Source organism: Oryza sativa, chromosome 3 (assembly GCF_034140825.1).
Source record: "Oryza sativa Japonica Group chromosome 3, ASM3414082v1".
Taxonomy (NCBI): Eukaryota; Viridiplantae; Streptophyta; class Magnoliopsida; order Poales; family Poaceae; genus Oryza; species Oryza sativa.
The window spans coordinates 19,329,402-19,354,931 of record NC_089037.1 but is presented as its reverse complement, the minus strand read 5'-3'; the positions used below and the strand labels follow the sequence as shown (position 1 = coordinate 19,354,931).

The 25,530-nt window shown below is 45.3% G+C and overlaps 1 protein-coding gene across 6 annotated transcripts; it reads right to left on the bottom strand.

The window, feature by feature from the left end:
* Positions 1–4,076: 4,076 nt before the first annotated feature.
* LOC4333225 (probable WRKY transcription factor 4) lies at positions 4,077–15,025 on the bottom strand. Of its 6 annotated transcripts, none has more exons than XM_026024276.2 (5): positions 14,534–14,560; positions 8,938–9,366; positions 7,195–7,910; positions 6,995–7,117; positions 4,077–4,617 (listed from the first exon to the last, which is right to left on the bottom strand). In XM_026024276.2, the coding sequence occupies exons 2-5, from the start codon at positions 8,938–8,940 to the stop codon at positions 4,344–4,346; spliced, it is 1,116 nt and encodes a 371-aa protein (XP_025880061.1). In that variant the 5' UTR covers positions 8,941–9,366; positions 14,534–14,560; the 3' UTR covers positions 4,077–4,343. The 6 variants fall into 6 exon arrangements, with proteins under 6 accessions (XP_025880061.1, XP_066165081.1, XP_015633314.1 ...); XM_066308984.1 differs by having other exon boundaries at positions 8,938–9,362; XM_015777828.3 differs by lacking the exon at positions 8,938–9,366 and having other exon boundaries at positions 14,534–15,025.
* Positions 15,026–25,530: the final 10,505 nt, after the last annotated feature.

Here is a 25,530-nt window from a genome sequence, read left to right as displayed (position 1 = left end):
AGGGGCTAGGGCGCGATCGAACACCTAGGGGGCAATGAATAGTGACTTTTCTTATTTAACCCGATTTTAGCCTATTTATTATTTAAATTTGATTCTATAAATCCTAAATCTTGTATAAATGAAGTTTACTCAATATTTGTGTCATTCCAACCAATGGATTTACTCTAGATTAATATTACTCATATTTTATTTATATAATTTATTTGAATTTTTAATTAGGGTTAATTCTTATTCCATCGCATTTAAATTCAATTGATCCAAATATGGTCGCGATAATATTTTATTTCTATCCACACCTAATCTTTATTTTAAATTATATTTATTTTATCAATTTGTTTTTAGGGTTTATTCCTAATTAACTATTCTTTACTCACGATTAATGAACTTCGAAATTAAATCCAAATAAAATAGGCGAATAAGATCGGCATGATGCATTTAATTTAAAAAGTTTTTGAAAATCCGTATTTTTAGAGTTTTGATTTTGTCGGTCGAATTTTCAGGGTGTTACAGTATCTCTTCTTCTCTTCTGTTTTCTTGTGAGCCGAAAGCAACCTTGATGAGGGCTTGTCCCAGAACTTGCACTGCTTCGCCGCTGAAACCACTGAGTGAAGTCGGTGCTTGAGACAGTGCCAGGGTTGGCAAACCCATCTTGGCATATGTTCCAGCAAACATAACATCAGCCGAACTTCCTCCATCGATCAGGATGCGCCGGACTTCAAAACCGGCTATTTCTGCTGAAACGACCAACGGGTCCTGGTGCAGGAATAGAACTCCTTCGGCATGTTCTGGTCCAAAAGATATTGGCTGTGACAAGTATCTTGGAACGCTATCACCTGCTGAGACAATGTTGTGCACGGCCTGAAGCTACATCTTCTTTTGCCGTTTCGACACTTGTGAGGGGGGATCAGATCTTGTGATGACCTATGTTGTCGAAATGACAACTGCGTACGTCGAAAGACGTGGTTACTCAACAGTGGTTGGAAGGAAACGAAGTGTATTAAATTTCTAAATTCTTTTCTTTTCGATCCCCCCATTACATGGCCCTAGGGGACTATTTATAGCCCCATTACAGGATCCTACTACTAGGGTTTAGGTTGTACAGGGGAATTTACATGATTACCCTTACGAAAGGGACATTTACAGGGGTACATAATGTTATAGGGGCTCATAGGCCCCTGATGGGCCGTCAGGCGATCGCCGGCCCTATAGCCCCTAGGCTTGATGGGCCGGAAAGGCTTCTTCGGCCCTCGCGGGAGCGAACTTGTCATGGCGAAGTCGTCTTCCTTCGGCGGATAGTCTTCGCCTTGCACCCTTCGCCTGAGACGCCTCTGGCCCGGCAAGGCACTCGTACTACTCTTCGCCTCACGTCGTTCTTGCTCCATAGCCTTCGCCACGGGTTTGGGCAGACTTGGTCGAAGGGCCTCATGCCATCCGCCAACAAGCCCCTCATGGGCACGGGTGAGATTGGAGCTTCGGCCGAGACCATGCAAACCATGTGGTCTGGTATGCGGCGCCCCCTTTCGACCGATGCTCCTGCCGAAACCTACATTATTCCTGCGAATGAAGTTTGTTACTTGTGCGGCTGGTATTATTTTGCCGCGCTTCGCCTCGTGCGATTGGTGGTTATATATTTTATTTTCCTGGGCCGAACGGAACAGTATTGGGCCTTCCCATCGTAGGCTTTTTACTGTGCCGCTCAGACGGTGGGAATTTACCGTTTCGCCTACCCTTGCGACACGTGGCGCTTTATTACTGGTGAGTAGACGAACGGTCGCCTGGGTGAGCTATATATTCCCACCCCTCTTTCCTTTTCACCGGTACACTTGCCATTTTTACCGCGTGCGCTCTCTTCTTCCGTTCCTCTCTTCCACAGCATTTCTTGACCCCTTAGGTGTTTCGCCCATTCTCTTCCTTCGCCACCGCATACACGCCGTTCGCCATGGCCCCTCGCAAGCCAAACCTAGCTTCGGCAAAAGGACCGGATCCCGGTCGGGTTGATGATGACAGCACCGCCTTTTTGGGGGTTTCTCTCATGGACGACGTCGAACTGGCGAAGTTGGTCAGCTCTGGGGCGTTGGTTAAGGGGCAGGCTTTCGCCCCGGGGAAAGCCGTGGTGCCGAAGCCTGTCGACAATCGGACGGTGGTGTTTGCCGTCTTTTTTGAGGTGGGGCTACGGTTTCCGTGCAACGTGTTGTTGCCGGATATCCTTCGCCTTTTCCAGGTGGAGCTTCCGCAGTTGAGCCCATCGCCGCTAGTTCGGATCTCCATCTTTGACTGGGCATGCCGGACTTCCGGGTTTGAGCCCAGCGCTGAGCTCTTCGGTGCCATATTTTTCGCCACCGTGAACTCGAAGATGGTGATTACCCCGGCTGGAACGAAGAAGACAGTGTTCGGGAGCATGAACTTTAACGTTCGCCTCGAGCGGTCCGATCTCTGGCCGGTGAACGCTGCCATGTCGAAGTGGGACCGCCATTGGATGGCGAGGTGGTTCTATCACACCATCCCCTTCGCAGGTGGTTCTGACTCGGCAAAAGCCCTGACTTGGTGGAGGAGTTCTGTTTGCTTCGCATCTTTCCCCTCTCCCAGTCATGGCAAGTCACAGTCGAGCAATGCGAAGAGGCTGACGGTTTGCCGAACTTGGTTCTTCCTGAGGGGACGAACAGTAAGACCGTTCTTTTGCTATACACTCCTGTGCTTTGTTATTTTGCCTTGTCTGACCTTTAACGCAGCTACACCCTTTACTTTTGCAGTATCGACCCTCGACCAGGCTGAAGCCGAAGCCCGCAGGATGATCGGTGACGTTTCGGTCGTCGAGTATAGCCAGCTGCTAACACGACAAGCGGCTGGGCGGGCGAACCGGGTTTACAACGGCGAACTGCCTCCCCGGGCGAATCCCCAAAAAGCCGACGACGATGCAGGACCTTCGCGAAAGCGGATGCGTGGATAAGTGAAGCTTGCCCCCAGGAAGCGAAGGGTTCCTGCTTCGTTGGACTCCGACGCCGACGACGAGGATGATGCCGAAGAACGTGACGGCAAGGACGAAGGAGAGGAAGAAGAGGAGGTGGAGGCTGTGGCTGATAAGGCTGCGAACGAGGTGATCGAAGACCGCGTCGACACCCCCGGCTACACTCCTACCCCAAGTCCACGTCACAACGAGACCGGGGTGGAGTCGAACAGCTCCCCCCTTCGACGAAAGGATTTGGAAGGGGCGAAGGCCCTAGTTGCGTTCTCGTCGGGCAAGGCGGCGAAAGGAGGTCTGGTCAAGAAGATCTCAAAAAAGAAGGGACTCGTCGACATCGCTCGCGTTTTTAGCGACGACGAGTCTTCTGACGAGACTCCGACTTCACCTGCTGGCCGTAGTTTGGACTTTTCGACTGCTCCCCTTGCTCCGCTCGGGGTTGCTGGGGCAGGCGGTAGCGCCGCCACCGGGGCTTCCGCCTCCGTCGATCGGATCGTGTCGGCTGCGGCGAGGGTTTTCGGGAGCCCTGCGTGCGAGCCAGCAATTTCGCCGCTGGTCAAGACGAAGGGGAAGTGTGCGGCCACCGAAGCATCTACCTCGGAGTATTCCCTTGCGACGCCCCACTTCGCCCCTGGTGACTTCGAGACCCGGGCGGACCTTATTCCCTTTGTGGAGGGAGTAAGCAATCTTGTCTTGCCCACCGGCACCCCGAGCATATTCACCGAACTTAATGAGTTCGACGAGGGGTGTTCCACCATTAAAAGTTTGGCGGTTCGGGTATGCCTTTTCTTCCTTCTTCATTTTCCTCTTCCCTTTTTTTTACGTTTCGCAATTAACCTTTTGCTCTTTTCGCCCGCTCCTATCTTTCATCTAGATTCTTGCGGCTCACTGTTCGACGGAGCGAACCGTGCGGGCCCGTTTTGACGGTTTTAAAAGCCGTCTTCGGGCCAAGGATGATGAAATAAGCCGCAAGAACTTGGAGGTGGAGTCAGCAGCCATCAGATGAGACTTACATGCCAAGCATTTACAGTTGCGCCAAAGAAACCTCTGTCGCCCATAATTCTCTATCGGGCAGGACCTATATCATTTACAGCCATTGGAAGCACAACGTGCGAGATATTGGAAGGATGCTATGCTGGGTTTCCTCTTGCTAAGGCCCTGTTTGGAAGGCATGAATTTTAGTTTCACATGAAACGGTTCGATTTCCAGAGGAATATGAGCATATTCCCGCATACCAAACGAGCCCCTAAGCCCTAACTAAACCAATGCAAGAACCAACCTACAAAGCCAATACACGCTGCTCAGCGGCGCTTGGAAGCAGCACACCCAGATTGGACTGAAGAACAGAACAATTTACCCAGCTAAACACTACCAAAATTTCATGCTATCCACTCTCTTCTTTTAACTGTAAGGAAGAAACTGAAGATGCATTCCGCAAACCATCTCTGCACGACGACCGTTGCCCCCTGTCCTTGTGAGGTAAATTGCTGGAAGACGATACGTTGGCATTAGCGGAAGAATGGCTACTGTTCCTGGCTGCTGGCACGTCATGGCTGTGCTTGCCTTCATATGTAGTTATCACAGCCTTTGGGTCTTGTGAGGATCTCTCAATATGCTTCTTCACATCACATCCTTGGTACGTGCATTTGTAGTAACTCCTACAAAGTTAAAAAGAAGTAGATAAGCGGCAAGTAATCAGTTTAGATAGATTGCCAGAGATAAAGGGAGATATCAATAGCACCAAATGGACCTGATGACTAAATAGTTAAAACTTTAGATAAATATCATTTCAAAACAGCTGTAAACCTGTCCAAAAAGAGCCATCCCGAACTTAAATGTTCTTCAACAGGGTAACTTAATAAAGGACAAATCATAATATGACAAACATGTACAGAGTCATAAAACAGAAAAAGCTCAAGTGCATGTCAGTTAACCTTCTAAATCATATATAATGACCAGCTAAAGCGGATAGGATCAAAGCTTGTTCAGAGGTGGCTACAGCCACAATTATGCCAAGGTTAGTCCATAACCTGGTTTTGCTAAGTCCCACTTATGCATTAAAAAAAAAGTCCACACCTGATTTTGTTTAGTACAACTAGACAACATCCAAATTAAACTACATTTGGAGAATCTTGAGTTGGATTTGAAGTATTTTTTCCCCCAAATATGTATAGAAAAAAAACATTGAGAATTAGTCGCCTAATGCAACACGTTTTTTTTTTTTCTCGATGTTCCTTGTGTTTGCTCAGTTCTAGCTTTAATCTATGGTTTCATATTGAGGGTTTTCGTTCAAGTAGTTCAAGAAAGTTCTTTAAAGCTTCATAGGTTAATTCCAGTCTAGTTTAACCTAGTTTTTTCAGGAACTTTTGATCTATATTTCTGACTGGAAAAAATAATTTGGAACAATTTTCAAATATAGTCAACTTTCTATGGTATAAGTAAGGCCCCAAGTATAGGAAATGTCCTGATTAAAAATTTCCTGATTTTATTCATATATTTCCTCTGCTTGTGGGCCTCTCCTATATACAGACTTAGCTAAAGATTAATAAAGCAAGAAAGTACTACTGCCTCAATTCCAAACTATAAGGGATTTTGCCCATGTAGTTGCATGGGCAAAATCTACTACATCATCCGTTCTACAATGTAAGTCATTCTAGCATTTTCCACATTCATATTTATGTTAATAGATCTAGACATATATCTATCTAGATTCATTAACATCAATATGAATGTGGGAAATGCTAGAATGACTTACATTGTGAAACGGAGGAAGTATATTTTAGGACAGAGGTAGTATATAGGAAGTTCAAGGCCCAATTATATTGAAGTACACAAGAGAGTCCTAGACATATCTTTCACGTGGGTACTGAAACCCTTCCATGGAGAGAAGGCTGCAATTCCCTCACTCCCACTGGAGTGTCAACAAGTTTGCCAGATACCCTCATCAAATTGCTCAAAGCCCCGTCATGCCCGTGATCCTCTCGAGCCCTTTGTCCATTGGCTGAACTCTCTAGCTGCCAATACGTCAAGGATCTCAAAACAACTTCATCAAGTGCTTCCCCAATTCAGTATGAGGACAAGCTGCTTTCAGAGAGGGGATATATCATGTGGAGGCGCACCTACAGCCCACCAACACAGGGCTACAAGTGCACCAGCCAGTGGCGGAGCCATGTACAAACTGTGGGATCAGCTGACCCCACAGCTTTTTCACTAACACCCTTATGGGTACTAATTTTTCCATGTAAATCCACTGAATTTTGCATAAATGGCCCCACTAAAATATCAAGCAATGATAATGGACCCCACAGGGTAAAATTGCTGGCTCTACTGCCAGCCACCACAATACGCCTACAAGTTTTAGAGAAATGTTTCCTAATTAGCTATTTCTTTATTTTGTTGCTTTATTTCCTTCATTAGTATGTTCCCATAAATTTAGGACCTTTGGTTGTGGGCCTCTCCTATATATGGACTTTGGCTAAATATGAGTAAAGCGAGCATAAAATACCAAAAGGTCCAAAATCTCCCTCCCTCATTCTGTCAACACAGCGACGAGGCACACTTCACCCTCATCATCCCGTCAGCCAAGGCTATTCTCCCAGCTCTACTCATGAAAATCCTTTAATGAAGCCCCACAACAAATCAGACTCCAATAACACACAGCATTCATCAGCCACGTCAATAATATTTCAGGAACAAGTGCAAGGAATGATTCGTACACCATGTTTCTACAACTATAAAAGTAGCAAGTTCTAATCATAAGGCCATATTATGCCACTGAGTTTCATCCACATCTATTACTTGTAACACAAGACCCACATTCCAGTGAGACATCATGGCACTAGACATTTGATGGAACGTGGTGGCATAAAATGGATCGCCCATTTTGGAATAATTAATGGGTCCAAGATAGCATGGGGCTCTGTACCAAAAAAAAATAAAGTGATTGCATTGAGCTATTCAGAGTTGCTCCAATATAATGAAAAAACATGGCAGAACATCGGGAACAAGTAAGTGCAATTTAAAAAACAGAATTACCTTGGGTGAGGATTCCCTTTTACTACTTTTTGACCATACTTGCGCCATCGGTAGCCATCATCCAAAAGATCAACCTCACTAGTTGTTTGCACAATGATTCTTTGAGCTGGAGCTGGCACATGTCTGTCCAATAGAAACTAGCATTTATATATTGAAGCTCAGAAAATGTCCAAGTAAAACAAAAATGTTTTGTAGACCACCTTTTGTTCGCATTTCCATCACTAGTAGCTCTACCCTCAACCTTCACTTCTTCCTCGCCTTGATCGTTGCTATCACTTGAGCCCGATATTTGCTCACCCCTATCTCCCCTCCTGGATGATGAAGGACCACCATCATTTGATGCCTTGAATTTTCCAGAATAATCTTGGGAGCCCTGTTCTGATCTAGTTGATGCATCTTCCTTCTCAGGGGAAACATCTGCTTCATTTAGTAAAGCGCCACCATCTTTGGACCTTCTTTTTGGTGGTCGTTGGTGGTTATGCTGGCCTCTATAAAGTATTTGAGTAATCTGTCCGTCAGATGAGCGCTCCACTTTCTTCTTAACTGGACAGCTTAAATGGGTACATTTATAATAGCTCCTTGGATACTCCCCACCCTTAACTGCCTTCTGGCCATACTTCCGCCAGTTGTAGCCATCATCAGCAGGTTTATCCTCAGTGAGGGCAGTAGTTTGGAATCCATGTGAAACCTCAGTTGATTCAATGTTGCTATTATCTGTGTGGGATGGCAGAGTTGGTATTTCTCGTGGTGATGACACATTGGCAGAAGAGTTGACATGTTGTGATGCCAACACTGAAGTCGTTGTCGACGAGAACGGGAGTGAGAAATCTGATTGATTAATCATACTGTACGGAGAATGGACTGCTTCTGCTGTTACTTGTGCCAAGGCTTGTTGATGGGACATTTCAAAGTTCCCCTGTGCAAAGAAACATGGTAACATCTGTAAGCCAATACATTCACATATCTTTATTGGCAAATGTAACAACAAATATTTAGCATAAGTAAATAAAAAGGTGGCAGAGAAATCAAAATTGAGCTTAATTGCCATGGCTTCAAACATTTACTAACAAGAAATAATCGCTCATTGTTATAACAATAGAAGGGAAGATAACTTCAGTATCACTAGGTGAGTTGGCATTCAGGACAGCACAAACACATTTACAGGCTAATTGGAAGAATTTCATCCCACTTACTACAGGTTATACTGCACTAAAAAAATTATTTTTTACATGCAAAATAACTAGGGATCAGGAAATATTTGAAAATATTACTTTGCCAGGTACGTGAGATTGGCTGTACATTGGGAATCAGCAGTAATGTGCTATAAATTTCAAACGTTACCTGAATCAAATAGTATCAGTGACAACTCAAACTTGGAATCTGTCACGACCTCACAACTTTATGCTAAAAGACCACTCAAAGGCTCACTGATCTCAGAGACTTTTCATATTGTTATTTAGCTGGTTACTTTTCAAGGTGTTATGGTCTAAAGGATGGAGTTCCAGAAACAAGACTTATGGAAAAAAGCAGCAGCTTACACTAACCATAGCAGATATTGCTCATATTCCTAGGATTGGGATCATCTCAATTACCCTGATAAAATTGGCAAAACTACCAAAAGGATTTCTCTCACATTTGCAGGATTAGACTACTCAAAACAAACATTTGCCTGAGATATACTCCATGTTGATGCCTGAGGCTTGATGGAGGGCATTGGCAATGCTGTTCAACATCCCTTACCACCTAGGTTCAAGTCATAGGACCCATGCGAGTGATCACCACTTTTTTAATAAATTTTTGCTAGTCTACAGTTCCTGCCATGTTTAAGATATTCCCTTTTTAGATCTATAGCACCAAAAGATTTCAGTTCACTTCAATAGTACTGAAAGTTGCCATTCTGATTTGTAGGAATCCATTCAATTTAGTTAGCTGTCACCCCTCACCATATTACTCTTCCCTTCAGTGAAAAGCAGAGCAGAGCATGGTAGAGGCTACAAAACCAACTTTGGATGGTATAGAACCAATTCTGCGGACAAGGCAAAAATACTTTGAGCTAGTTGATCATGTTAATTAGAATGCAATACTGGGATATCTAGAGTAGATATGGTTAAAAGGCAGTCCCATTAGGGCATCTTCGATGCAGAATGCCTGACGAGGTGCTTTGGAAGAGAAAATAATCAAGTCCCTTGTGAATTGTGCCCTGCAATGCAAGGTGCTCAGAACTGCTTCCAATCTGATTCATGCAGGGAGTTGTCCTCCTAAATCGGCAGCCATGCAGATTGGTAGAATCAAAAAGTTGTTGGTTCCGTTAATTAAGCACTTGAGGTAGCATCAACTCCTGAAGAAGCATCGAGCGCCTAGGCTTAACCTGACTATGGAAAAAATCCGGATTTATTTTTGTAAGAGCCTCCCTAGCCTACAGAAATTGCTTAAAATCATAGCCAAAATCTAAAAAAGGAAATGTTTTAGAGCACCGACACTGGTAGCAAGTGAGGACTATTGTGTATCTTTTCTTAAAGAAAGATGTGCTGGAATAACTATGGCCTGGTTTAGTTCCCAACTTTTTCTTCAAACTTCCAACTTTTTCATCACATCAAAACTTTCCTACACACACAAACTTCCAACTTTTCCGTCACATCGTTCCAATTTCAACCAAACTTCCAATTTTAGTATGAACTAAACACACTATATATCATTTAGTAAGGAATGCGATGGAGCCCATACTCATGAGTCAAACAAATGATATCATACCGAGTAAGGCTGTGTTCGTTCCAGCCCATTCGCAACAAGAATAGTACGCACGGAAAACGAAATGGTCCATTAGCGCGTGATTAATTAAGTATTAGCTATTTTTTTCAAAAATGGATCAATATGATTTTTTTAAGCAACTTTTGTATAGAAACTTTTTACAAAAAAAAGGTACCATTTAGCAGTTTGAAAAGCGTGCGCGCGGAAAACAAGAGGGGAGAGTTGGGAAAACATGGTGCCAAACACAGCCTTACTGTGTTTCCCACACTGGTAGGGAAGTAATGAGCTATTTAATTTACACCATCAAGTCTAGAATTAGCTTATGTCAGCTACAATTATCAACTTCCAAAAGTCTAGGACACGATCATCATTTTGCTCAACTGAATGTAACATCCTTTGATGCAAGTATGCGATAGCATGGTGCTTTCTATCCTTGGTTTGCCCAAGAACAGCTCCCACAGTAAAATCACTAGCATTGCACATGATTTCAAACGGCAGCGACCAATCAGGGGGTTGGATGATTGGTGCTGAGATGAGTGATTCCTTAAAGATTTTAAAGGATTTTAGACACTTATCATCAAAGTCAAACAGAGCATCCTTAGCTAGCAAGGCAGTTAGGGGTCTAGCGATTTTAGAGAAATCCTTTATGAAACGTCTATAAAACCCCGCATGACCCAAGAAGCTACGGACTCCCTTGACATTGACAGGAGGTGGGAGCTATCGAATTACTTCGATTTTTGCTCTGTCCACCTCAACTCCCCTTTCGAAGATTTGACGTCTCAGGACTATTCCTTCACGAACCATGAAGTGGCACTTTTCCCAATTAAGTACCAAGTCCTTTTTCCTGACATCCTTGTAGGACCCTAAGTTCTCCAGACAATGATCGAAAGTTTTACCATAGACTGAAAAATTGTCCATGAAGACTTCCATGGTATCCTCAATCATGTCGGAGAAAATAGACGTCATGCATCTTTGATCATCGAGATGGATGGGGATTTGGTGATAACCAAAATACCCATCAAGGAAACAAAAGAAGGAATGGTTCGCTAGCCGCTCAAGCATTTCATCAATGAAAGGCAGCGGAAAGTGATCTTCTAAGTAGCCTTGTTGAGTTTCCTATAGTCAATACACATCCTCCATCCCGTGACGGTTCGTTGTGGGATCAACTCGTTGTTTGAGTTTTCAACGACCGTCATGCCTCCCTTCTTAGGCACTACCTGAACAGGGCTAACCCACTCACTATATGGCACGGGATAGATAATCCCGGCATATAGGAGTTTCAAGACTTCCTTTTTGATGACCTCCCTTATCGCATTGTTTAGCCTCCTCTGAGGTTCCCTAGATGGTGTACAAGACGGGTCGAAGGGAACGCGATGAGTGCAAAGGGTCGGACTGATGCCTTTTAAGTCTTGGAGGGAATAGCTAAAAGCAACACGATGCTTTTCTAAAACAGCGATAAGTCGGGTCGTCTCCCTCTCAGAGAGTTTGTCACTTATAATGACTGGAGACTCTGCATCACTGTTCAGAAATGCATAGCATAGGCCTGAAGGTAAGGGCTTTAGCTCAATTGGGGCTCATGACGGCTGATCCATTTTTGGCAGATCAATCGTTTCTCCAGATTCATCCACCCCTTCATTGAATTCCTCGATGGATTCATCGAGATTAGACTCTGGGGCCTCGAATGGAGAAATAGCCATCACTTCCTCAATTGGCTCAGGAACAGGAAGAGGCTCCGTCAAAGAATTGGTTGATTGCAATACAGGGACGGAGGTGACGATTTTTCCTACTTTCAGGTTGAGGACACCGGTTTCGGGCACATTTAAGAGTTTCTCTATGGGATGTCCTATGAGTATGTCAAAATCAGAGATATCAAACAGATGGAAATCTAAGATGACCTCAACGCTATTGTACCGTATGGGCACTTCAGAGATAATCCCTAAACCTTCGGTAGTAGGATTTGTGGAGATTTGGAAGGTTTTGATGGTTGGTACCAACGGTCTGTCCCCTAACCAAGGATACCTTTTCTTGAACTTATCTGCCTGCCTGGCAGAAAAGCTGAACTTCCACTGAAAACTCCGAAGGATAAGGCAAGCATTGTACACTCCACTCAGTGTGAACTCATTCAACCTTGGCAAGCATTAAATAGAATTGCCACTAGGATGTAATAATGGGAATACATCTACGTGCATGAATCCAGATAACACTACAACGTACTAACATCACTACGACTATTGTGTAACCAATATCAACATGGCTGTTAGCCCAAAACCGGGAGACGTTGGCCCAACCGGGAGAAAACCTTGCTACACCCCAAAAGCTAACTCAAGAGGTGAGGGGCTCCCCCCACTTTTAAGTTGGTTCAACTCCCCCTAGATTAGCAATGTGGGACTATTCCCAAAAATCTCCCCCGTCACACATTGGTGCCCCTTAGCCCTGACCGGCCCCACACACAGGCACATACGGGCCTCACACCCGCGGTCCACTGACCGGCCCCACACACGGGCACGTACGGGCCTCACACCCGCGGTCCACTGGGCTTTGGGCTTACACCGCCCTGAGTGTGCACAAGCACTAGAGATTGTGGGTTTGGCTCTGATACCACTTGTTAGCCCAAAACCGGGAGACGTTGGCCCAACCGGGAGAAAGCCTTGCTACACCCCAAAAGCTAGCTCAAGAGGTGAGGGGCTCCCCCCACTTTTAAGTTGGTTCAACTCCTCCTAGATTAGCAATGTGGGACTATTCCCAACAATGGCTAGCAAAAGAAGAGGAAAAAAACATATAGTTAGCAAAAAGACATAAACACGCATTATTTTTTTAGCTACACAAAGGGAAATAATTTACCAATTTCAACATTCATAGGGTCAAATAGATCAGGTCACTTGCTATAAATGCTAGTATCACCAAGATCCTTGACATGTAACAGATAATCATTATATGCTTTGTGCCTCCTGTGCTAGTGCTAATTTAAAAAGAGCATTTGCAAATTTCAGATCTCAAACCATGCGCCTACCATACCTGTAAACCCTAACAGAGCCTACATCATCATGCCGTTACAACCTCCATGATTTCTATAATTGATCAAATACAACACCCATAATTGCTAACGCGCCGTTTGGAACATTTGTATGCTCTTATATTTATAATAATATCAATATTTTACCAGCACAATTTCAAGCCTTTTTGTCCGTATCAGTAGTTCAGTATGATTGTCCCTAACTCTATAAGATACATATCTAAAAATTTAGTTACAGCATGAAATAGAAATGCCTGAAGACCTTTACCCACATGGTATCATGAAGTCTAACAGAAAACCACAACTATTTTCTTGCCTCATCATTGATAACAAATAGGAGACTCAATTAGATGGCAATAGGAGAGAACTATATCAAAATCTATCAAGTTCCATTTTCATCAAATGTGCTGCCCCAGGGTTATAAGTCTCCTCTCCACATGGAATCGTACTATTAGCTAGTCTCCCCTCAATGGCAAAAAGATTGAACTGCAGGATCAACCAATAACAGCTATCCAAGAGAACCAAAGGAACCTGGTCAACAAAAAGAGAACCAAAGGCCCCTGACCCATGCCATATATATCATAAACCTATTTTAACTAAGCGATGATGAGCAGAAACATACCACATAACCCAAAACGCAGCTAACAGTCATGAGTAGCAAACTGCTCCGCATCCCCTGTCCCGCAGTCCAGTAGGCTAACATACCATACCACGTAGTTATTGGCAATGCAAAAACAGATTTGCTAAAGAAGTGTTCACAGTTATTTCCCCCCAAAACTTTCAGTTTGTAGACCATTCGATCACGTTGAGATTTGTGCGAGAGTGGCGAAATTTACTTTCAGTTTGTAGACCATTGCATCATGTTGACATTCGTGTGAGAGAGTGTAGGAAAACAATTTTGCACAGCTGCACAGGGCGGAGGTCAAACCCACTGCCTCTCGTGCAAAAGCAAGAAGCGCTAGCCAGTGAGCCCCATGTGGGTTTTTGTTGATTTTATAGTAGTTAGGTATAAAATACAGTAATATAATTATAATATATTTACAATGTGATTATACTCAAATTATAGTGCTATAGTTACATTTTTAAGTTTTTCAATAAAAAAAACTGTCAAATGTTATCTAGCAACCCATCACCTCGTGCAAGACACTCAACTACAGTCGAAAAAAACAATACTTCCTCCGACACAGAATATAGGCAGTTTTTAGGTGGGCACGAATATTAAGAAAGTAGATCGAGATGATTGGAGGAGGGTTGTGATTGGTGGAGAGGAGAAAGTAGGTGAAAAGAATGTTTGTGATTGGTTGAGAAGAGAGGGTATTTGGAGAAATAACTTCATTTTAGGACAAGTTATTGCGCTAGAAATAGCTACATTTTGGAACTGAGGTAGTACCGCAGCATTCAGATACCCAGTACGTGGACAGTAGTAGTCAGTAGTACCACGAAATGGCACTAGTGGTTAAAATGACCCGGACCCTACCTGACTGTTGCACGGCTGTGCGCCTCCCAAACAACCTCACAGTTTCAATAACAGCACGCAAATCTGGATAGGCGGGTCCAACACAATCATCATTGTACTAACCTTTACATGTATCAGCAATGAAAATAGGAACAGTACGATAGTACCTGCAAAATATAACCAACTAGCTGTACAGTAGCGGACACTCAGTCACGCAGTAGCACGGAACATAGGCAAGGACAAAGCACCAAGCGGGCCGTCGAGCAGAGAGATAAGATAAATAAAGCTACGATTGTTGATTGGCTTGTGGTGAGTATGTTACCGTCGGGGAGAAGAGGCCGGGGGAGCCCCCGAGGAACGCGGTGGGGCTGAGTCCGTGCGGCACCGGGAACGGTGAGGGCGGAGCGGGGGCGGAGGCGGCGGGGTAGCCCATGGCGCCGACGAGGAGCTGGGTGAAAGAGCCCTGGAAGGCCGGGGAGGGCGCGTCGGGGAAGAGCGAGGCGGCGAGAGTGAGCGCGCCGGGGCTGGACTCGGCGGAGAAGAGGGAACCGGCCGCGGATCGCGGGGGCAGCGAGAGCGTGGGGAGCAGCGGCGGCGCGGGCGGGCGGCGGGCGCCGTTGCCGCCGCCCTCGTGCGCCGCCATGGGGGAAGGAGGGAGAGGGCCGGCCCGGAGCGTTTTTTGGGGGAACTTTTTGCCGGGGGTGGCTGTATGAGAGGGGAGGGAAGCAAAGCAAAAAAGGTACGGCGAGTCCACGGCTACGGCTCTCTTATGCGTTGCGGTGACGAGGTGGAGGTGGAGGCGGAGGCACGCACTGGGATTCTGGGAAGCACGGCGCGGTGAAAAGTAGCACGTTGACTTGGCCCCGCCGCTTTCTTTCGTGATAGGCCCCTCGCCTCTTACTGGACGGGTATGGCGTGCGGAGCCACTCCGTTGAGGGTACCGCGGGCAAGCTGCGGGCTGGCGGAGTGCCGGTCTGCTCGTAGCGATTGGTACTAGCGGCCGGTTTGGTTGGACCGAGTTTTTAAGAGGCTATTAAGTATTGTGTTGGATTTGAGAGACATAGAAATTTTGGTGGGATTGGAATGAAGAATTAAGGAAGAAACTCCCTTATTTTCAATACCTGGGTAGGGGCAAGTAATTGGGGGATTCCTCCTTTACTTTGTCTAAGCAAATCTAAGCCATCTGTTTTTATTAATGAGCTAATCTCCAACAAAACTCCCTGTCAATTTCCATCACATCTACCAAACAAGACATTGGGATTAAAAATTAAATTCCCATCTTAATCTCATCATAAATTTCCTTATGTAACCTCCCAATCCCCTTCCCTCAAGTTACCAAACAAGCCGTAGAGGAATGAGTCATTTTTCAAAACTTATTATTTTATAAATAAACTTTTGCAAAAACTTATTTTGCAGTGAGATCTTTTCTCAGCATTAGGGTAATTGGCACTGATTATGGAGCATATGGAAACCGGATATCCATGTAAATTGTATATCTAACTAGAGATAGGAGATGAACCGGATCCATGTATTATGTTATAAAGTACTACCTCCGTTTTAGGATATACTTCCTCCGGTTTTATAATAATTGACGTTTTGAACAAGTTTGAGGTCAAAATTTAATAACTTTGACCATCAATAACTTTAAAAGTATTTAGACAGACTATATAGATTTGTTTTTCAAAATACCATTATAAAAGTAAACATGCATTTATTTGTTGTGTATATTATAATAAAAATATAAGGTCAAATATACATTTTGTAGATTGTGTCATTGTCCAAAAGTTAATTAAAATGAAACCGGAGGGAGTAAGACTTTCTAGTATTGCCTAGATTCATTAACATCTATATGAATGTGTGCAATGCTAGAAAGTCTTATAACCTGAAACGGATGAAGTAGGATTCAGTTGTCATGTTCCCTTATAGAAACCCAGTTGAATACTACCCAGCACTCCTTCCGTCCCATTTTAAGTGTAGCCATGGTTTTCCGGGCCCAATTTTGATCGTCCGTCTTATTTAAAATTTTTTTTAAAAATTTAAAAACATAAGTCACAAGTAAAGTATTGTTCATGTTTTTATCATCTCATAACAACAAAAATACTAATTATAAAAAATTTTCAAATAAGACGGATGTTCAAAGTTGGGCACAGAAACTCATGGTTGCACTTAAAATGGGACAGAGGGAGTAATAGATTAGGAAAGTGATACCGGCTCTGACTAGATTTTTCTCTTTGTAACCTTGCCACCAACACACATAAGGTGGGCAGGGAGACCTCCATGGACATAAGCACAATCAGATCATTAGATCAATACAACACCTGGCACGGATGACATCTGTAAGTGTCATGGATATCACGTACCCAATAATAATCGATTCAGCTCGGCGGTGCCTACCACATACCATGTCTTATATGAAAAAAAACTTCGTATATAAAAGAGTTCCGGATAAGGAAGGATGAGTAGAGTTCTATACGGAAACGACAAGGACTACTTGAATTGTATCCATATTGGTCTCCCTGGTTCAAGCACGCTTAACCTCAAAGTTCTTTAGAGATCGGCTTCCTGAAAAGAATTTCCAAGCCAAGCACGCTTAACCTCATATGGTTATCATAGGTCATAGACGAAGAAGTTGCAATATGAGTATTGTACCCCCAGCTTTTATAGGTTATAGACAACACCGGCTTCAGCCAATAGGATGTAGGGCTATTACCTATCATATCACTCATGCGCACTCGGGAAGAATTTTTAGGCCAAGCACGCTTAACCTCAAAGTTCTTTAGAGATCGGCTTCCTGAAAAGAATTTCCAAGCCAAGCACGCTTAGCCTCATATGGTTATCATAGGTCATAGACGAAGAAGTTGCAATATGAGTATTGTACCCCCAGCTTTTATAGGTTATAGACTGCCCTCATAAACCAACACAAGTCTTTTCTGCACATTTTGTCCTCACTCGTACGCACTCGGGAAGAATTTTCCGATCGGTCACGCATCCCTAAATTGCTCTAGGCCAAGCACGCTTAACCTTAGAGTTATTTAGAGATTGGCTTCCGGAAAAGAAGTTGCAACTTGTTGATATGAGTATTCTATTAATTATATTAAGCCCTAGGCCGGGATGTTACACCCTGGTACCGATGATCCCCATACCATCCAAATACTGTAGTCACGATCTCAAACGTCGACAGTGACGCGCCAGGTAGGGGGATTTTGGTGCTTCAAGGTTTCGATGAGATGGGTTTAAGAGATGGATTCTCCAACAACAAGCTACTCAATGACTTCAACTATAGGGAGATCTAACCCGACCGGAGTATGTCTTCCGACGAGATCGGAACACTATCACCGCCACGGGCAACAATGGTCCAATATTGTTGACCGGAGGACTTCGGCCTGATCAACTACTTCCGAGCTGCTCAACGAATCTGATTCCATCATGGCGGCGCCCCTTGTTTCTGTCAATTTGCCCTCTATTTGGTCGTACTTAACCAAAGACGGCAGGTGGCAAAATTTCATGGGAGGCCGACTAGCGTGGGCATCAGATGAATCAGGAGCTCAGATTAAACTACTTCACATGCATCATCTCGACGCGGGCAGTCTCCAGCAGGAGTTCTACCGATGACGGGACATATTGATTTTTCAAAGCAAGTCAGTGCAGCCGAGAAGATCTTGTACGTGTACATGAGTGGCTAGAGGAGAATATTTATTAATCTACAGGCCTACTGCATGTATACACCATCAACCAAGGTAACTGGTATATTGATTTTTTAAGTCAATCTACTAACTTCGTAGATATATCTGTAAAGGTACGTAATATTTTATACAACTTACCGTACCAATTCTTTAGATCAATACAAATTGTTAGATCTATAATTTATTATATTTAACTAGAGCATGTTTTCTATATAATATTTATTGTGCGAGTGTTTCCGGTGTTAGGTCGACTACGGTTTAATACTGGGGGCTCGCTTTATTTTCTTTAGTATAAATCATGCTTGTTTACAGTTTACATAATGCCTAATATTTAATCTGCTCGTTATATCATGATAATATTAGAAGATTCACGCAGTCTTTCAAGTACATGCTCGATATTCTCTGCTATATATATCTTTTTCAGGAACAATTGAGCACTCGAGTAGGATGTGGTCGAGTACATCCCTTTATCGTGAACATTCTCGAAAAATGCTGAGTTGTCACAACCAACCTACCAACGAAGACCGACGACTTATCTCATGTACAGCGCCGGCTATAAGTTGGGTATGTGAGTCATGTTGGCCACATGAGATGCACATGTAATAACCAACTCTAGCGCCTCTATAGGTGATTAAGAGACGCCTACTCCTGGTTATCGACCAGACAGTTGTAACGACATCTCACCGCCTATCAATCTAAATTCACTTGTGCATCGCTGAACTCCATCTATCGTTGTCGAAAACTCCATGTCTCTACGGTCTTACACCGGGATTGACCAAGTGAGTACGGCAAATATTGATAAGGGGAGTCACGGATAACAAGAGATGCTTTCGCGAATACGGTTTGTTTTCGTGTGCCTATCAATTGCCTATATGTGATTGAGATACACCTACACCAGGTCCTTGACCAGTAGATCGTAGCGATCTCTCACCACCTAAAAATGCATCTTCAAGTAATCGAGATATGCCTACACCTGGTCCTCGACCAGTAGATCGTAGCGATCTCTCACCACCTAAAAATTCGTCTTCAGGTGATCGAGATACGTCTACTCCTGGTCCTCGACCAGTCGGTTACAGCAATCTCTCGACATCTAACGCGACAATCAACATTATCGTGATAGCGACAACCAAGGCCGAATAGATCGCCGTTGTCACCAGAACAACAACGTCTAGGACTAACGACATTAGGATGACAACAAACAAGGTTATGACATCACGACATCACACGACGACGATGAAACTCGAGATCCCCAGACTTCTAGAGAGCCCGAGGATGAGGTAGTAGGTCCAGGAGCCGAACCTCCGACTACAATAATTCCTTATCATCTTCGTCGTCATCAGGAGGCGGTTCTCGCAAGTTGCGAGGACGCCGTCCATCTATTACTCCGGATTCCCTTCAGGTGGCCGAGGTACGACTACGACTGGTCCTCGACCAGTAATGTAGTGATCCTCGCCCCACGACTTCTAATGGTCGAGGTACGACTACGACTGGACCTCTACCAGCAACATATCGATCCTTGTACCACGACTTCCAATGGTCAAGTTACGACTACGACTGGTCCTCAACCAGCAGCGTAGCGGTTCTCGCACCTCAATTTTTAGTGGTCGAGTTATGACTACAACTGGTCTTTGACCAGCGGTGTAGCTATTCTCCTACTACTTCTGCGATTTGTTGAGTACAACTATACACTTGGTCTTTGTCCAGTGTGGTGGTCGTCTCATCATCTACATCAATTTTTGTAAGTATTTACATGTGCAATATTTATCCGTTGATCTCTTCTTATATCGCCTCGTCTTGAAGGTGGTCCTATTGTCCCTTTGCACTGTTCTGACAAGCCTCTGAGAAACCCAAGGGAATTTCGGCAGGGGACGCCCAGAACAGATAAGGTCTTGTTGGATTATAAGAACCGAATGAACCATGTAAAACCTGGTCATGTAAGAGTGCTCAATGGATGCGTATTAACCAAGCCGTGTAATTGGAAATTGACTTTTCCAACTTCATGGCTTGGGGCTAGGATTTGTCAGCTTCAGCATGATTTGTTATAAGATTCAAGCTGTCTTTGTGGAAAATAGTTTTTCCATAAAAACAGCTGGGGGCTAGGAAGGGTACCAAACTCCGTTTGCTGAGGGCAACTCTAGCGAGAGTACTCTTTTATTGTCACACGCAGATTTTGTTTATTTTCAATTTTTCCATACGTATTATAACATGTTACCCTTTGAGTGTCGCTCGAGGGCTATTTCTATTTAATATTCTATTCTGAGTGTTGATTTCATGAAAATTCTATTCAACATTGTCGAAGACTCTGTGTCTCTATGGTTCTACACCGAGATCGACTAAGCGAGTACAGCAAATGTTCTGAGTATTGATTTTAGGAGAGTCAGACATTAGAATAGTCAAGTCAGATTTCAAGGCTTTGTTGCAGACTCTACGCCTACTCGATTACTCGAGAACGGTTGATGGGGCTTGTCAAGGAATATGGAATCAAGCGATGGTATACCCGCCGAGATGGAATTTCTTCACTTCAATCCAAATTCTCGATTACAACAAGACGGGAGACTTAGTCGCATGTTCCGTATCTTCTCGGTCGACATCGGAGATTAACCTAGACAAACCTAATATAGTGCCTACAAAGGCCAATAAGAGGAATCTAGTGTTATTTCTGATCATACCGAGAACGGTCAAGCGAGCACGACAATAGTTGTTCCAAAGTCTTCGATCGAGAACCTTAACTCGTTCATTTGTATTGAAGTCGGGGGCTACTATTAGGGTTATGGATACCACATACCCAATAGTAATCGATTAAGCTCGGCGGGGCCCACCACATACCATGTCTTATACGGAAACAAACTTCGTATATAGAAGGAGTTCCAGATAAGGAAGGACGAGTAGAGTTCTATATGGAAACAACAAGGACTACTTGATTTGTATCCATATTGGTCTCCCTAGTTCAACTTGGACAAGAGGGCACTTATGGGTATAAATATAAGCCCCCCTAGGAGGAGAGGGGACAAGACACAAGATACAACATATACACAAACCAATACGCCGCCAAATATCGGCATTAGAGATTAGTCTAGACATACCCTATCCGGTGTATACGGAGACCGGCAAGAGGGATCTAGCGCCATCTCGGATCTCGACGGATTCATATTCAAGGAGGAAGACTGCCCTATCTTCGACTACGTGTTGGTTATCTCGCCGCCAAGTCGACGACAGCTAGATAGGTTATCCCAAATGTTGTACTTGTGTGATTCAGATGAATAAGAGCAACACCGGCTTTGGCCAACAGGATGTAGGGCTATTACCTGTCAGATAAGGGGCCCGAACCTTTATAAAAATCCCTATCTCTATCTCTTTATCTCAATCTCGCATATACCCTGGTACCGACGATCCCCATACCATCCAAATACTGTAGTCGCGATCTCAAACGTCGAAAACATCCTCAAACATGAGTAGTATTACCTCTCATCGAAAGGGTCTGAACTTGTCTAAAATCCTTGTCTTTCGTATCCATCCACTTTTAAGTCTTGTGTGCTACCCCTTTTATTATTACCGATACAAAATATCGACAGTTCACGTGTCAGGTAGGGGTCGCGCTGAGAACGGTTGATGGGGCTTAACAACCATTCCACATTTTAGTTGTTAAGCAGGTTTTAAGAATTAAAACACTAACTTGGGTACATTGCTAGGCTTGCCCATAACCGAGGGCGCGGCTATTCGAATAGATTATACTCTGATCAGAGGTGTACATCTTTACCCACAAGACACATCTTCCTCACGTGTAACCACGTGCCACATACCACCACGGCATACGGATGAAAGACGTGACATAGTTCCCAACCCATCCTAGCCATAAACAAGAGTACCGACCCAACCCCACCTACGGCCGGAACCTGCGGGACAGGCAGGCAAGATTGAGCCCCTAGCAGCAGGACACCAGCCATGTGCCATGACATCTCGACTATCGGGCCACAGCTCGTGTAGCCTTCATTTGTCCTAGAGATGTCCATCGACCCCCGACTTCGTCCATCTCCATCCGTGTACCTTTGTTTATAACCAGACTGAGCCACAAACTAAGCCTTACCCACTAGACATGTGGAAGTACGGTAGTGCTTTGCAACAGAGGCCCGAGCTTAATCCTTATAGTACCCGAGGTACGACTAACAAAACCCAACCACGCACCTCGAGCCCAGCCTAAAACCGTTTTGGGGGTTTTGAAAAGAACGGGAGGTGTGTGTCCAATTCCAACATAAGCCAGCCATTCCATACTGTCCAAATGATATGAGAATTCCCAAAGTCTAAAGTTATAAAACCACCTAATGTTGCATAATTAATCAGCGAAGCATCTACCGAAATTCATACTAGTGGAACCATGAATAGAGTACCCACTAGTTGGGGTTTTGTTTATCCTAGGGTGAACAAGGTAATAATAACAATAGCAATAATAATAAGGTCATAACAAAGGTAAATAGGCATGGCTAAATAAATCAGTGATAACGCGGGAATTTAAATAAAGCGACAATGCATTAATTTAAATCAAAATAATTTTATAAACTAGGATTCAATATGCTCAAGGATGATGTGACTTGCCTTGCTGAGAGACAACGGCCTTCCGAACCTTCGGCGACGACCGCGACCCACGCTTCGAGAACCTCCGGAACGACAGAAGCTACGCGAAGCACACAAGCAAAGCTACAAGCCTATAAAGAAGCAATAACAATACATAAAAAGAAAGCACAGGGTTCTTTAGGTTATAACAAACATTAGGAGACTTGAACGGGTCGATTCAGAGTTCGTATGACCAAGACATGGTCATCCGAAGTTTAATGATGTTATATGGAGATTTGCGGATTATTATAATTAGGTTTTACAACTATAAAACATGTCTAAGCGCTAGCCTGGAAAAGACAGGAAGGCTGCGCCGTTGACATGCGGACCCCACATGTCAACCTAAGGGACCACGGTGGACCGGGTACACAGAGACGGTCCACGGGTTGACAGAAGCAGATCCCGTGTGTCAACCGAGGCGAGTGGCCGACAAACGGACTCCACTAGACACCACACGTGGAAACCACGCGGCTACCGAGCGGACACACTAACACGGTCACCACACACACAAGCGAACGACTACCGACACCGATACACGGGTACCGGGGCCGACAACCGCACAACAGGCACGGGCGACACCGAAAGGACGAGGATGGGGCAGCGAGGGAGAGGGATCCTTACCACCACGCGACGAGGCGTGGGAACGACAACGACGAACGGGCGCGGCGGAAACGGACGGCGAGGGAACGACTTCGGCGGCGATCCTTGGACGAAGGCGAGACGCGGCCGGCACAAGGCTTGACGACGCGGAGGCGAGGGCGAAGACGACGACGGGGCTGCAGCGGCACACTTGACGGACGCGGACGACGGACGGGAACGGCTTGACGGAGGGACGAATGCCACGACGACCGGGAACGACAAGAGGACAACGACCGGAACCGGCGAGGAGGCGATGAGGGCAGCCGGCAGCAGCTGCACGGAGACGAGGACGGCGCGGAACACGCCGCTGCGATGACGACGAGGGTGGCGGCGCAGCGAGACGATGAGCCGGCGAGGACGAACGACCGACCGGAGGAGTCGTCGACGAGGACGAACGGAGACGACGATAACGAACACCGGCGGGGTTCGGATGGAGGGGATGCGAGGCCGAGTGCAACCTTGACGCTGCGATGCCGGAGGAGGAGATGGCGATGTCGGCCGACGCACGGGCACGGCGGAAGGGGTTGCCGAAGGAACTCCGGCGAGGCGGAGGGCGAGACCGGCGTGGGCGACAGCGTTCCGGCGAAACCGAGGGCAGGCCAGGGTGGAGGGCGACGTCGAGGGAGGATGGCGATGACGACAGCCGTGGCATCGGCGAGGCGGCACAAGCGGCTGGAGGCGGTGGCGACACCACTAGTCGTTGGCGAGGACGCGTCTCCGGTGGCTTCCCCGCAAAACGGAGGCGACGCCGGGGAAGAGGTAGCGGCTGCGACGCCGGGGGAGACGACGGCACGGCCGGCCGGAGCGCTGACGCGGCGGCAGGGGCGGCTGGAGGTCAGCCGGCGCCGGAGAGAGAGAAGGAGAAGGCAGGGAGACGTGGTGAGGCCACGGGAGATCGCGGGAGGGGGCTAAAACGAGTGAACGGAGTGAGGGGGTTCCATTTTATAGGAGAGGAGAGGGATCCGGGCACGGGAGAGGTGGGAACGGCGGCGGAAAAGTCGGCCGGCGGCCATCAAAAGCGGCCGGGGTTGGCGCGTCCGTTCCCGGCGATTGGGGGCACGATTCAAGGGGAAAATTGAGGGGAATTGAAGAGGAAGGAATGGGAATTAATTCCCCCCAATTAATTTTGGAATCCATGGTTTGATTTGCGCGGATTAGAGGGAGCAAGAAACTAGGGTTCACGGGAGAGAGAGGAGCTGTGCGGGAGGAGGACGATGACCCAGGTGGTGGGGCCCACGCAGGCGCGCCGTCAGCGCACGCACGTGCGCGGCACAGGCGGGAGGGCGCCACTCGGCTTGGGCCCGGAGGCGGCCCAGGAGGAGAGGAGGGAGAGGCAGCCCGGGAGGGAGAGGGAGAAGGAGGGAGCTGGGCCGAGGGGAAGGAGGGAGGGCGGCCCAAGAGAGAGAGAGAGGGAAGGAAAAAGAGAGGGAGGAGGGAAGGACTTTGGCCGCGGGCCGAGAGAGAGAGGGAGGCTTGGGGATTATTTTTAGCTTTTTTTTTCTTTTTAATAAACTTTGTTAATTGTTGTTGTTGCTTAATAAATATTTTTGGTGCTCTGAAAATTCAAGTAAAATTTGAGGGCTCCTTTTAGACCAAGGAGAATTTAACAAAAATTCTCCGGACCACATTCGAATTTTTCTTGTACGTATTTTAGTGTTTGCCAATTTCTTTTCGAATTTTAATTAATTCTATTATTCCTTTTAGGGAATGATTTTTATTTCGGGATGAATTTATCAGGACGTGACACTTCCCAAGCGGATGGGAGTGTGCCTCGCCACCAGAAAATATGGTTACATAGCCACCTACGAAAATGGGACAAGTTCGCCTAGGAGAATATTCGCGTCAAAATATAAATTTTCCCACTACATTTTTTAATATTAATTTTTAATCAATAATGTTGCAATTAATTAATTATCTAATACATAAATACATTTAGCCACTAACAAACATTTTATTAGGATATAATACATATATTGCATGTGTTAAAAGTGACGTGAATACATACAATAATATTTTTTTTTGAGGGAAAACACTGTAGGGGAAGCCCCCACAGTTAATATATTAAATTAAAAGAAGGAATACAAAATATTTACAAAAGGTTTATGCACTGAGATAAAGCTTGTCTCTCCGAATCTTTTAATCTAAAGACTAAAAGGGAAAGATCAATCTTAAAGAGAGCTTTCCAGGAAACAACCGAAGGTGGTTCATTCTGAAAAATTAAAGCGTTTCGTTGCTTCCAAATGTTCCATGCAGCATAGAGAATTTTTTTCAACAATATGTGTGGATCTATATGAGCTCTTTGCCTGCAGCAGCATATCATCAAAATTGAGAGAGAGGTTCCAGACAATTCCCAGCTGCGCCCAACAATATGAACTGAATTGGCATTGAA